Below are 12,863 nucleotides of genomic sequence, written 5' to 3' on the forward strand. Positions count from 1 at the left end.
GTGTAATGACCAGGCAGTAGCCCCAGGCGATGGTTCTCTGACGTCTGCCCACAGGCTTGCCGGCAGGATGGCATGGCGCTCGCTGGTGCTGCTCCCCTTCCTCTTGACAGCAGGTGAGGACTTTGCTCGGCAATTGTCATGGGTGGGTGGGAGGCGTTGGAGGTCCTCAACACTTGTTCCAAATTCCCTGAGGGCAGCTGGGACCCCCAAAACAGCTGCCCACCCTGTTGGCACCTTGAAGTCCCAACAGCAACCTGGCTGCTCCAGGGCACAGCAGAGCGGGCATGGGGCTGGGCAGCGGGGATAGCATCCAGCACGGGTGCTGCAGCTGGAGGTCAAGCATGGTCTGGAGGTGGGAGGTGTGGGATGAGCATGACGAAGGTGAGGAGTAGTGGGTTCTCCTGCTCCCCCCAGAGACCCAAACTGTGGCCGGGAGCTGGGGCTGGAGGTGGGTAGGTGCTGCTGGGCTCAGGGGTGCAAGGTACAGGCAGAGCCCATCACAGGGGTGGTGCTCAGCACATCTCCTCCTTGTAGTTTCAGGCAACACAGCCCCATTGTTCAACATGACTGTTGTCTACGTGCCTGAGGACTTGGAGTTGGGTGAGTGAGGCAGCCTCGGGAAGGCCCTGGGTTGCAGGAGGAGGAGCGGGGGGGCCCAGGCAAGGGCTGACACTGCCCATGTCCTCAGGCCAGCAAGCTTTCCAGCTGAAGGCTACTGACTTAGACGGGGACAAGCTCACCTACAGCATCAGCGAGACCTTCTACTTCTTTGTCCAAACTGACACAGGCAATGTGACACTGAGGAACTCCCTGGACCGTGAGGTGAGGGCAGAGACTGGGGCAGATGTCCCTGCCTGAGCTGGGGGGTCTGCGGTGACACAGACGGAGGGCAGAGCCATGAGTCCTGGGGGAGAGCTGCTCACAGCAGTACTGTGGGGTCGCTCCTTGGCCCCAAAGCCTGTCTCCGCATGGGAGAGCTGTCTGGGAGGAGCATCCCACCCAGGGGTGGTGGGTGGGAGGCTGTTGGGGCTCAGCCATCCAAGGATCGCGCTCTCCCTGGCCCTGACCAAGTCCTGCCTTGTGTCCCCCCAGACCATGCCCAGGCTCACCATGATCGTCAAGGTGTTTGATGGGGTAAACGAACCGGTAAGTGCTGGGGCATGGGCTGGGTGGCTGCAGTGGGTGATGGGGAGGGAAGCAAGGTCTCAGTGGGGCTGTGGATGAGGCTCGGTGGGGAAGGGGGCTGGAGGTAGGCTTTGCCCAGGGGTGGGTGACGCTGGCTGGCTGCGGAGCTGGGTGCGTGCATGGTGCCAGAGATACACCCAGCTCTGCTGAGCACCATCTCCCGCACTCACACTGCGCCCTCCCTGACACCTGGTAGGTTTCCAGAAAGCTCACAGTCATCGTGGAGGACCGTAACGACAATGCCCCGGTCTTCCAGCACCTACCATATCAAGCCTCCATCCCCGAGGTACCTCCCCAGGACATCTTGGCCCCGCGGGCAGCAGGGAAGGGGTGCTGGGTGGCTCCTGTGGCATGGGTGTGCCAGCAGCGGGACAACGGTGCACCATGAACATGGTTACCCCATGCCGGGGCGTGCGGTGACGGTGTGCCTGGGCGTGGGGTGATGGTGCAGCCGGCACAGCTGACCTGGGAGCTCTCTGTGCCGGGGCAGTTCCTGACGGTCACCTCTGTGCCAGTCATTGCTGGTGCATGGCTGGGACTCTGCCCTTGCGATGAGTGTCTGATCAGGGAGTGCCTGAGCTGCCGCTCGGCTCCGACCTGGGTGAGGTTGGATCAGGGTTCAGACAGGGTGTGGGGCTGATCCCGACCCCTCTCGGGCAGCCCCAGGGCTGGGGTGCAGCTCCCAGGGACGCCAGGGAGGGGGGGGTCATCTGGCCTCCGCTCGGCATCAGCAAGGGCAGCAGCTCATCCCTGTGTGGCCCACGGCACTGGTCAGCCCCTGGAGCCCTGAAGGGCCAGAGCATCTCAGAGCAACGCTGGCAGGGGCTGGGCTCAGCACCAACCCCTGCTCTTCCGGGCAATGCCACCAACACCCCTCTGTGTGTCCAGAACATGACACTCAACAGCGTCATCTTCACCGTGTTTGCAAATGACAGCGACACTGGGAACGCCTCGAAAGTCAGCTACAGCATCGAGGAGGTGAGCGCAGGGATGAGCCCCAACTTCCCAGGCATTGCCCTGGATGGGGGTTCAGTGTGAGGTGGGGAGGTGGGGGCGGGAGGATGCTGGAGGTCCCAGGACCTCCCCATCAAGTGCTCTATACCAATGGGAAGATGATGTGGCTCGATCACATGAGCCAGGGTAGACCCTGACATCTCCCCTGGCTGAGCCTGCCCGCTCCCTGGCACCACAGAGGGGTCCATGCCTGCTGGAGAGCAGCAGCACATCGCAGAGTCAGGCATACCATACCCGAAACCCGTCCCTGAGCCACCTCTGTGGGGCAGAGGTGCTGGGGTACATGGCAGGAGGCAGTCCCATGGCTCTGGGGGAGCAGGGGTATGTGTTGGGTCAAGAGGGCTGGCTCTGCGCCCGCTGGGCAATGGGTGCAAAGCACTGAACTGTTGCAAGTTGAGGGTGAGCTAGGTGGTAGGGAGTCCCCACAGCCCGTGGACCAAGCCTGGCATAAGAATCGGGTTGAGCACCCATCTCTTCTGGGGCACCTCTGCTCCCTGCCTTGGTGGCACAGGGTAATGTCCCTTGCCCAGGTGGTCCCAGACAGCATGAAGAATCGCTGGCTCTTCTACATCCTGCCCAATGGGAACGTGATGCTCAACGGCTCGCTGGACTACGCCATGAACACTTTCTACCAGCTCAAGATCCTTGCCAAGGTGGGGTCCAGCTGGGCCAGGGGTGCGGGGCTGCCAGGTAAGGGTGCTGTGGGACTAACAGGTGGTCTGCTCCCCAGGACGGCGGGGGGATGCTGCACAACATGTTGGTCTTCCAGCAGAGCTCAACCTACCTATCACTGACCATTCTCGACTTGCCCAACCAGGACCCACGGTTCCTCAATGAGCCCTACTCCGGCTCTGTGCCCGAGAACTGTGCCCCAGTAAGGAACCTGCCTGCCCCAGTGGCATGTCCCTACCCCTGGCCCTCCCTGGGAGCTCTGATGCCACGGGGTGTCTGGGCCACGGGGCATGAGGGTGGCTGGAGGCATCATGGGTCTTGCACTGATGGCCATGTCCCCACAGGGCACCACTGTGCTCACCGTCAGAGCCATGGACAGAGACACGGGGGTGAATGATGAAATCTCCTACAGCATCACCAGTGAGTGAGGGAGAAGGGGGGGTGAGCAGGCAGCAAGGGGCACCACGGGGACTGGTTCTGCGCTCTTGGGTGCTGCCAGTGCGAGAGAGGGCCAGGCCTGCATTTCCCAGTGGCTGCAGCTGGTTCCTGCTGTCTCCTTGCCCTAGATGCCAGCGTCCCCTTTGCTATCAACGCTATGACGGGCACCATCACTGTAAGTGGGCCTCTGGACCGTGAGCAGCTGCCAAGCGAGGAGGTGCTGCTGGAAGTCATTGTGAGTAGGAGGCAGCAAGGGGAACCCCATCCTCTTCCTCTCTCTGGGCCCCTCCGACCCACTCTCTCCTCCTGCTCAGGCACGTGAGAAGAACCTGGACATCCATGGCAAGGTGGCCCAGGCTAGCACCCTGGTGACAGTCATAGTGACTGATGTCAATGACAACAAGCCCCAGTTCTACCACTGCTCCCTTCCCAGCTGCAACTTCTCCACCAGTGCCCAGAACAACTTCGGTGGCAACATCATAGAGCATTCCTCCTCCAGACTGCCTGTGTCCGACCTCAGCATTGTCGCACATGACCCGGACAAGGTGGGATCTTGTCCAGGGAGCTGGGCTGGAGTGCAGGTGCCCATCCTGGCTGCACCATCCACCCTCACTCCTTCGTGTCTCTCCCTGGCAGGGCACCAACAGCAGCTATGAGCTGTATCTGCAGGGTCCGAATGCCAACGCCTTCACTGTCTCCCCACCAAAGATCGTAGGCACAGGGGAGGTTCAGCTCCTGGTGCTAGAGCCATCTGCTGTGGACTACGAGATAAGCCATGTCATGGAGGTGCAGGTTCGCCGTGGGGACAGTCCCTGCTCCCTGCCTATGGCAGGGCACAGGGGTGACACAGGTCTCCTTCTGCAGGGTTCAAAAGCCAAAGCAGATTATGACTCTGCCCTGGCAGCTTGTTTAGTGCAGGGGAGCTGGGTTGGAGTGTGACAGGTCTCTTTCTCATATTGGGGGACCTATGTGAGACGCTGTCCCTTCTCTGTCCTGCAGATAATTGCTAACGACACAGGGAAACCCACGGACTGCTGCTCCACAGCCACTGTAACCATCAACCTCATCGACAGCAACGACCACATCCCTGAGTTCCCCCAGAGCACCTACAACCTGAGCGTGATGGAGAACAGCCCTGCTGGCACCATCATCACCCCAAACATCACGGTCAGGCACTGGGCAGGGAGCGGGCACAGCTTATGTCCCCCAAGCAGGGCACTGAGCACGCCTGGCACTGCTGGTGCAGCTTGTGCTGAAAGCACTGGTCTCTCTGTGTACATGAGGAGGAGACAGTGCCAGCAGGCACACAGGTGTGAGACCCTGTGCTCATCAGGGCCACATTTTTGGGGTGCTCACTGCCAGCAGCTGATGCCCCAGACTCATCACTGCTCTGGGAGCTGAGACAGATTGACTGAACGCTTCTTTCTCTCTGTTTTAGGCCTATGATCCAGACAGCGGTGTCCTGGGGGAGATCACCTACCAGCTGCTCCCGGAGACCATGTATGTAGGAATACGGCCAGCCATGACTGGGGCATCGTCCCGGCGAGGGGGCTCCAGGCCTGAGCCCTGGTGACATCTCTGTGTGTGCCATAGCCGTCAAATCTTCACTGTGAATGCCATGACTGGGGCAGTGCTTGTGCAGAATGGGAGCTTTCTGGACCGGGAGACTCGTTCCATCTATTACGCCAACCTCCAGGCCAAGGATGGAGGCAACCTGGCGGGCACCACTGTGCTGGAGATCACTGTGCTGGATGAAAACGACATGGCACCTATCATCACTGGCTCCTACTACATCTCAGTGAAAGAGGGACAGAATGTCACAACACAGATCCAGGTTTGCACCAATGGAGGTGGAGGGGTCGACAAAGGACTGTTGGAGAGGAGCAGGGATTGTCCCGAAGGTGCTGGACAGCCCCATTCCAATCCCTGACCTTTTCAGGCCATTGACAACGATGAGCCTGGCAGTCTAAACAGCAAGTTGGGCTTCAGGATCTTACCAGGACCGTTCAGCAAAAACTTCACTATCAACGAGGCCACAGGTGAGATGCACAGCAAGGAGCCACTGGACCGCGAAGCCTTGGAAGATGAGCGGGGGCAGATGGTGGTGATGGTGGAGGTGTACGACCATGGCGTGCCACAGCTCAGCACCTCGGTGAACGTCACCATCACTGTGGGGGTGAGCCCTGGGTGCAAGTAGGGGCGTGCTGGGGCAGACAGGGGCTTGGACCTGGGATGCAAGGGCACAGAGGGGACATGGCATCCCTGGCCGTGGCAGGGGCACTGTGCCCTCAGGCTTTTTGTGGGAGCAGAGGGAATAGTTGACGCAGGGATGCAGAAGAGGGCTTGTGTGCCTCCTGCCTGAGGGACAGCAGGTGTCCACACTCCTGTCCCCAGCCTGCTGTGGGGGACCCTGTTTCCTGAAGCAGGTACAACCATGGACTTTATCTCCTGCAGGACGTAAATGACAACGTGCCCATGTTCCTTAACGAGTCCTATGAGTTCTCAGTCTTTGAAGACTCTCCAGGTAGACACTGCGTGGCCAGGCTGGCGGGTCGGTGGCCAGTCTGTGCCCACTGGCCACTGGGTGTCTGTCTCCACCTGCAGGGTCCCACGTGGGTGAGGTGGAGGCCACAGATGCTGACCGGACAGAGATCAATTCCCGCATTTCCTTCCTACTTCAGAGGGGCAGTGGCTCCAGCAACTTCTTGATCCGCTCATCCCCACTGGGGCCAGGGTACTATGGTGGGCTGCTGTCTGTGGACCCCGACATGTCCCTGGACTACGACACCCTGCAGCAGAAGTTCTTCTCCTTGGTGGTGTTGGCACAGAACACGGCTGCAGATGACATGGGGGACACTGCTAATGTCTCGGTGGTAGTTCACGTCCTAGATGTTAATGACGAGCCCCCCACCATCCTGCCTGTCTCACCAGAGAACCCGCATGTGAAGGAGAATGGCACGCAGCAGGGTCTGGTCATCACACTGGTCGCCTCCGACCCAGACACCAACCACTCGCTGGTCTTCGAGGAGCTGGCGGTTGCCTGCTTCAAGGGGACGATCAGCGCTGGGGAGGTGTGCTGGGACTGGTTTGTGCTGGCACCCAACGGCTCGGTGATGGTGAACAGCTCGGACATTGACTACGAGGTGTGCGACGTGGTGGAGCTTACACTGCGGGCTGAAGACCTGTACACCGAGAAGGGCAATCGCTACAGCCAGAACAGTATGATACCCACTCCCCGCTCCTTCTACTGCCACTGGGAACAGAGGGAGGTGGGACCCACCTTTCCCACCTCCCAGGAGGAGCTGTGGGGAGCAGGGTGGGAGCTGGGAAGTTTGGTGATGGAGGGAGGGTGTCCCCAGCTCTTTTGGTCCCTGCTACAGGAATCTGAGCCTGCTGGGAGGATGGGAGTCCCAGGGGAAGCAGAGGAGGGTTCTGCAGGGCTGCCCTGTTGGTAAACGGAGGTCTGCTTTTTGGGGCATTTGCAGAAACCCTGAGGATCCTCATCACCGATGTGAACGACAACACACCGGTCTTCCTGCCCATCTCGGAGACCTTTGGTGAGCAGCCGGGCCTGATGCGTCCTGTGGGCTCCTCTGCACACACACGCTCTGCCATGCTCCCTGGCAGTGAGGACCTTCTCCCAGCCACAGCAGGGCTGTGAGAGGTGCAGGGACCAGGCTGGGGTTACTAAATGCTTTCCATGAAGGCTGTGGGGCTGAGGGCAGTGGGGGGGAAAGCTTGGAGCTCTGCTGAGCCCTGGGGCTGTGCGGGCCCATTGGGGTCTGCAGCAAGCCTGGCTGCACACCAGCATGACCATGCTGTCTGTCTGCCTGTCCCCGGCAGTGGTTGTCCCCGAAATCTCTCCTGTGGACCTGCAAGTGGCTACTGTGAAGGTGAGGAGCTGTGTGCATGCGTCTGTCAGTCTGCAGAGCTGGGTCACTTGTCCCTGCTGTGGGCAAGCAGTGGCCGTTCCCATCTGAGCTCCTGCCATGCTTTGTCCCTGCAGGCCACGGACGCCGACTCAGGGTTGGAGGGAACCATTGTCTTCTCCATTGTCCGTGTGGTGCTCGTGGATGACAAAGGGCTCAGCCAGCCCTTCCCGAACCTCTTCAAAGTGGAGACAACTCCAGTGGAGAACGGCTACGTTGGGAGCATCCAGTGAGGCCGTGGGTCTGGGCCAGGGTGGGGAGAACATGGTTCAGCTCCTGCCTGCTGCAAGGCAGAGGTGCAGGCATGGCCAGAACAGGCTGGCAAGGGGTCAAAGCCATCCTGGGGTCCTGCCCTGGGCATGGTGGTAGGCTGGAGCTTGGAGGGATGGCAGTGCTCTCCCAGGGATGTCCCATGGGATCACTGTTGTCCCCATCCTCGCAGGGTGGCCAGCAACCTCGATAGCTCACTGAAGGGGGAGTACCAGGTGACAGTGGAGGCTCGGGACAGCAAGCCACCAGTGCACACAGCACAGACTGTGCTGAACGTGAGTGTCATGCTCGTCCCCCCCTGTCGGGCATGCCCCCCACCCTGCCCAGCCCCGCTCAGCCCTGCTCTCCCTGTGCAGATCTTCGCGGTGGATCAGAGCTACCGTGTGCGCCTCCAGTTCGTGACAACAGTGGACAAAGTCCAGGCTAACTCTGAAAATATCAAAGTGTAAGTGGTGCAGGACTGCGCTGGGGAGGTGCATGGCTCTGCAGCAGGGGACATGAGCATGCCGGCCAGGACCCACTGACCATGTCTCCCAGCTTCACAGACCATGAAGGGGACCAAGGCAGGCAGGTCCCCCCCGCAGCCGGTGGCCCAGCCACTCCCCGTGCCCACATGCAGAGTGGCAGCACGCACAGCCCAGCCTCCCTTCATCCCTCATGTTCCTAGGGCCCTGACCACCGCAACCAAGGCAGGCGTCTACGTGGCAGCCATCAGGACCGTGGAGGACACCCGTGCCTCCCAGTGAGTGAGGCCATGCAGGTGGTGGGGAAGGGGACATGGCGGTGGGATCGGAAGGGCGAACCAGGGGCACTGTGCCCTGCACCCCGCTCACCCCATCTCTTTGATCCCGCAGGGTGGAAGCCAAGTCGGTGATGGAGGCATACTTCGTCTATAGCAATGGCACTGCCCTGGACGTCAACCAGCTGAGTGTGTGCGTACCGGGGTGGGGGCCATGGACGGGCACCACCATGTACCCCCACCGGCCCTGCCGCTCACACCTCCGCTTTCCTTGGCAGGCTCATACAGTCTGACCCGCTGATCCTGGCTGAACTGGTGCAAATGGGCCTGGCCGTCATCGTGAGTGGGGCTGGGCAAGGGCCACATGGAGAGGGCACCAGCCCCACATGTGGCCAGGTGGGGGGTGTCCAATAGCCAGGGCTGTGCCCTCACCCTTGCTCTGCACCAGGGCCCTGGGGAAGTGGTGAAACCCACCAGGGAGACAGAGCTGATCGGCATCATCGCAGGGTTGGCGGCGTTCCTGGTCATCTTCATCCTCATCATAACCCTGGTCTTGGTTCTCACCACCAGGAGGTACTGCACTGCCCACACTCCCTCCTGCCTTCCCCAACCACCGTCAGTCATCCTCATCAGCACCCCCAGACCCATTCCTCCCTTCCATCCTGCTCCGTCCCACCCCATGCCACAGCCCGGCTCCCCCCTGCTCCTCTCACCCATCCCTTCCCTGGGCTTTGCAGCTACAAGAGGAAGCTGAGTGCAATGAAGGCTCTGAAAGTGGCCACGACATTCAGCCCTGCCATGGCGCAGCAGGGAGCTGGCATCCCCGGGACCAACCAGTACAATGCAGAGGGGTGAGTGGGGTCTCCCTGCAGCCGGAGGGGAGAGCCCAGGCTGTCCCCACACCCAGGGACAGCAGCGCTCGCTGTCACAACCCTCCTGCCTGGGGAACATGGCTGCCCCAGGCTGCCCCTGCAGCTCCACAGGACGGTGACTTACATGCCACCCATTCCTGGACAGGGCTAACCCCATGCTGAATCTCTCAATCGATCCCTCCCATGACCTGGGCTTCCATGAGGACACCATCTCTGTGGCCAGGTGAGCTCTGCGGGCAGGTCCTGAAGGCCACAGGGCCATCACCCTGCATCCTCACTCCGCCAGCGCCCGGGCACTCTTCTACCCTCTACCCTCTGCTCTCCACAGCACGAATTCCCTGGATGAAAACACAGTAAATGCACCCAGGGAACACAACCTCGAGGCCAAGGTGAGTGTGCAAAAAGCTGCTGGTACCCAGCAAGGAGTCCTGCCACCACATCCCGCATCTCAACCTCTCTGCTGTGGTCCCCGGGCTCCTGGACCCCTCACATCCCTTCCTCTCCATCCGGAGAGCCCCCAGCTCCTGGGAAGGACGGGAATGTCCCTGTCCTTCATCTGTCCCCATCTCCTCTGACCATATTCTCCTCCTGCAGAAAGGCAAAGCGCAGCTGATGGACCCCACTGATGAGGAGGTACTAGTGGCCGCCCTGGAGCTAAAGGAGCCCACCAAAACAGCATACATCAACACCACCTTCACCACCACCGACTTGTGAGCGGGTGTGCAGGGTGCAGAGGGGCCAGAGCGGGACTCAGGCAGCTGCTTTGGTGATGATATGTTCAGAGGCTGGCAATAAACCTGTCCCATGGGGGTCACGGTGTCCTGTGGACATCAGCCCATCTGTCCGGGGGGCTCAGCCAGCTTGGGGTTATCTCTCCCAGCACAAGGTGCTGGTTTCGGGCCAGGCTGGTGCCAGAGAGGAGATGAATGCCACCATGGGGCTTGGCCTGGCTTCTTGTCCCCAGGACCCTTCCTTAGCCTGCCCCACTGTCCCCCGTCCCCCCTCAGCCCCAGGGGAAGGACGTGCAGGCAGCCCTGCGCAAAGGTTTGTGCAAGGTTTTATTACCCAACATCCACGTTGACAGGTTGGTCCTCCCGCCCCCTCTCCCCCCCCCGCCCCCAAAAAAAGAAACAAAGAGGGGAAAAAAAAGAAGAAAGTAGGTGATGAAGCCGCAGCGCCGGTGTGCTGCAGCTCAGCAACGCAGGGCTGGATGTGGAGGACAACTCGGGGCAGGGAGGGGGAAGATGCCCCAGGGCTCCTGGTCATCCCCGCGTGGCCGTGGCACTGCTCCCGCAGCCCAAGGCACTCAGCAGAGCTGGCTCCTGGTGAGTGCCACGGCACAGAGCACTGGCCATGGCTGGCAGCTGGGGCTTCAGCGAGCCTTTCGCACATACACCACCCGCCCTGGGGCAAGAGACAGCCCCACAGGGCTAAAAGAAGCCCAGGGTATACAGTGGGGCTTTGGGGAGACAAGGTTTGCCCCTTAAAGAGGGGAAGCGGCAGCACTGGTGCCCCCGGCACTTCGAGCCCTCCTGCACCTCTGCCCAGAGGGGATGGTGCAGCTCCCCAAGCCCCCCCTCGTTTGCAACCTCCTGCCCATCAGGTGCTGCTGGGCATAGGCCTGGCCCCCCCCCGCTTGCTGCGGCACTGCGGGGCCGGTGCTCTGCACTGGGCCAGGCTGGAGGGGCCAGGGCCCGTGTCTCGGTGGGATGCCGCAGTGCTGCCAGTCGCGGGGATGCTCGCCCAGTCACGGGGATGCTCACATCCTGCACGCCGACTCTTCTCTCCCAATGCTCTCCAGCCCGGCGGGGCACAGGCAACGTAGGAAAAGTGTTTGAAAAGAGGGTCACAGCCCCACAGGCCACCGGGGTGGCTCCAGGCAGGACGCGCACAGCTGAAAGTGTCTCTTAAAAAGCTCCAAAAATGCAAACGTGGTTCAATAAAAGCCCCCCTCCCCCCCAGCCTTGTAAAACCCCAGCTGTAAAAAGTGGCAGCGCTTTGCAGCAGGCGCATCAATGGCTGCCGTCACAGGAGAGCAGCCAGTGGGGCTGGAGGGACCCGCACAGGGGCAAGTGCCCAAGTCCTCGGCACGTGGGGCCTCTCTGGCAGCAGGGTGGCTGGACGGGCCCAGCAGCAGGGCTAGTTTCATCCCCACCACCAGCCATAGCGAGGACGTGCCATGGGCTCTGATGGCCGCTCCCAGGCAGGAGGAGCTGGGGGCCACGGGGACAGACTCCCCAAGCGCCTCCAACCACGGTGACAGAGATGAGTGGCGCTCCACCACAAGTGTGGTTGGCCCCAGTCTCTCACATTTGAGATGAGTCCCAGTGCCCTGTGTGGCCATGTCCTCCCAGCTCCGGGGCACCCACAGCACGGCGGTGGGGCAGGGAGGACAGGGCTGGGACAGGCTGGGCAGAAAGCCCCTACCCTGGGCAGCCATGGGGACCCACGCATGCACGGCCATGGGCTGGTCGGAGCGTGGCTGAGCCCTGGGCCAGCAAAGCGTGGCACGGTGATGCACCAGCGTCTCTCCAGCACAGGGAGCGACGCTGCTGCCTGGGATACGAGTGAGGCCAGAGCTCGGGGGAGCCACCGGCAACCTGCCCATGCCCACCCTGAGCCATCTCCAGACCTTTGCCACGAGCAGGAGATGCTGGGGAGCACGTGCTTCCTCATGCTGAAAAAAGCCACCAAGCACAGAGACCAGCCTCATGTCCCACGGCACCTCCACGGGGCTAAGGCTGGTGGAGGGACCCCGGGCTGGTGGGGGGACCCCCAGCAAAGGAGATGCCTTGCCCCAGCATGCAGTGCTCCATCACCCTGGCCCCGGGAGCTCCGCACACTGGTAGCAGGCGTCTCAGGATGCCAGGGCAGGGACCCCTCCCCGCTTCCCCCAAGAAGCCCCGCGGCACCCCCATCCCACCGGCACAGGCAGCGGCTCACTCCATGGCGGGGCCAGCGCGGGAGCAGCACCGGGGCCGCCGGACATTTTGCAGCAGAGCCCGAAAGACGCTGGGCTGCCTCTTGGCCTCGCCTTTGCGGGGGGCTCCCTTGATGGAGCCGGCGCGGGTGCTCTGGGGGGTCATCACCACCTGCCGCCCGTGCTCCTCAATCTGCTTCTCCAGGTGCTTCTGGATGGCCATGCCCAGCACCTCCACCTCCATGGAGGCCCCATACACCTCCCACGTCATCCCCTTCTCGTCCCAGCTCACCTCCCGGATGGGCTCCGGAGCCTCCTCTGCCACTGTCCCCTTCACGTGCACCTCAGGGTACGAGGCCTGTGGGGACTTGGCCACCGGCGTCATAGGCCCGGTGGCCACTGAGCGGGTCTCCACGGGCATGGACACCTGCATCTCCGCATCCTTCTTGGAGGGCTCTAGGCGTGGAGGGGGAGCGGAGCCCAGCTCTCTCTTGGGGAAGGTGAAGGCAGCAGCCCCGCCTGGGGGGCTCATGGGGCTCAAGGCCACTGACACCAAGGACGCTCGGCTGTCCACTTGTGTCCCCATGTCCTGCGTCCCGGCATCCTGCGGTGGGGTCACCTCGAAGGAGTAGGACTCGCAGAGCAGCTTGGCTGTCCGGGGCTGCTGGCTGCTCCCGGCATCCACACCCCGGGCTGGGCTCCCCTCGGCTCTGCCCTGGCCCAGGGCAGCAGAGCTCAGCCCTGCCCCGCTTCGGCCCCCGCTCCCTGCAGTGCCGGTGCCGGCGGGGGCTGCCGTGCCCCCCCGGGGGGGGCTGGGGGGCTCG

The 12,863-nt window shown here is 62.0% G+C and overlaps 1 protein-coding gene across 1 annotated transcript in view; it reads left to right on the forward strand.

The window, feature by feature from the left end:
- Window positions 1-9,833, forward strand: part of CDHR2 (cadherin-related family member 2) — an 18,314-nt gene extending 8,481 nt beyond the window's left edge. Inside the window, exons 3-32 of the mRNA XM_009893588.1 lie at window positions 535-600; window positions 689-822; window positions 1,093-1,146; window positions 1,382-1,471; window positions 2,074-2,163; window positions 2,730-2,852; window positions 2,930-3,073; window positions 3,216-3,291; window positions 3,438-3,544; window positions 3,624-3,854; window positions 3,946-4,101; window positions 4,309-4,476; window positions 4,748-4,809; window positions 4,903-5,143; window positions 5,249-5,485; window positions 5,764-5,860; window positions 5,914-6,528; window positions 6,795-6,866; window positions 7,153-7,202; window positions 7,316-7,467; window positions 7,681-7,783; window positions 7,865-7,953; window positions 8,176-8,250; window positions 8,363-8,440; window positions 8,526-8,586; window positions 8,696-8,820; window positions 8,985-9,098; window positions 9,265-9,342; window positions 9,448-9,508; window positions 9,714-9,833. Coding sequence (XP_009891890.1) covers window positions 535-600; window positions 689-822; window positions 1,093-1,146; window positions 1,382-1,471; window positions 2,074-2,163; window positions 2,730-2,852; window positions 2,930-3,073; window positions 3,216-3,291; window positions 3,438-3,544; window positions 3,624-3,854; window positions 3,946-4,101; window positions 4,309-4,476; window positions 4,748-4,809; window positions 4,903-5,143; window positions 5,249-5,485; window positions 5,764-5,860; window positions 5,914-6,528; window positions 6,795-6,866; window positions 7,153-7,202; window positions 7,316-7,467; window positions 7,681-7,783; window positions 7,865-7,953; window positions 8,176-8,250; window positions 8,363-8,440; window positions 8,526-8,586; window positions 8,696-8,820; window positions 8,985-9,098; window positions 9,265-9,342; window positions 9,448-9,508; window positions 9,714-9,833 — 3,869 coding nt within the window. The remainder of the gene's footprint in view (window positions 1-534; window positions 601-688; window positions 823-1,092; window positions 1,147-1,381; window positions 1,472-2,073; window positions 2,164-2,729; window positions 2,853-2,929; window positions 3,074-3,215; window positions 3,292-3,437; window positions 3,545-3,623; window positions 3,855-3,945; window positions 4,102-4,308; window positions 4,477-4,747; window positions 4,810-4,902; window positions 5,144-5,248; window positions 5,486-5,763; window positions 5,861-5,913; window positions 6,529-6,794; window positions 6,867-7,152; window positions 7,203-7,315; window positions 7,468-7,680; window positions 7,784-7,864; window positions 7,954-8,175; window positions 8,251-8,362; window positions 8,441-8,525; window positions 8,587-8,695; window positions 8,821-8,984; window positions 9,099-9,264; window positions 9,343-9,447; window positions 9,509-9,713) is intronic.
- Window positions 9,834-12,863: the final 3,030 nt, after the last annotated feature.

This window comes from Charadrius vociferus, unplaced genomic scaffold (assembly GCF_000708025.1).
Source record: "Charadrius vociferus isolate BGI_N301 unplaced genomic scaffold, ASM70802v2 scaffold1041, whole genome shotgun sequence".
Taxonomy (NCBI): Eukaryota; Metazoa; Chordata; class Aves; order Charadriiformes; family Charadriidae; genus Charadrius; species Charadrius vociferus.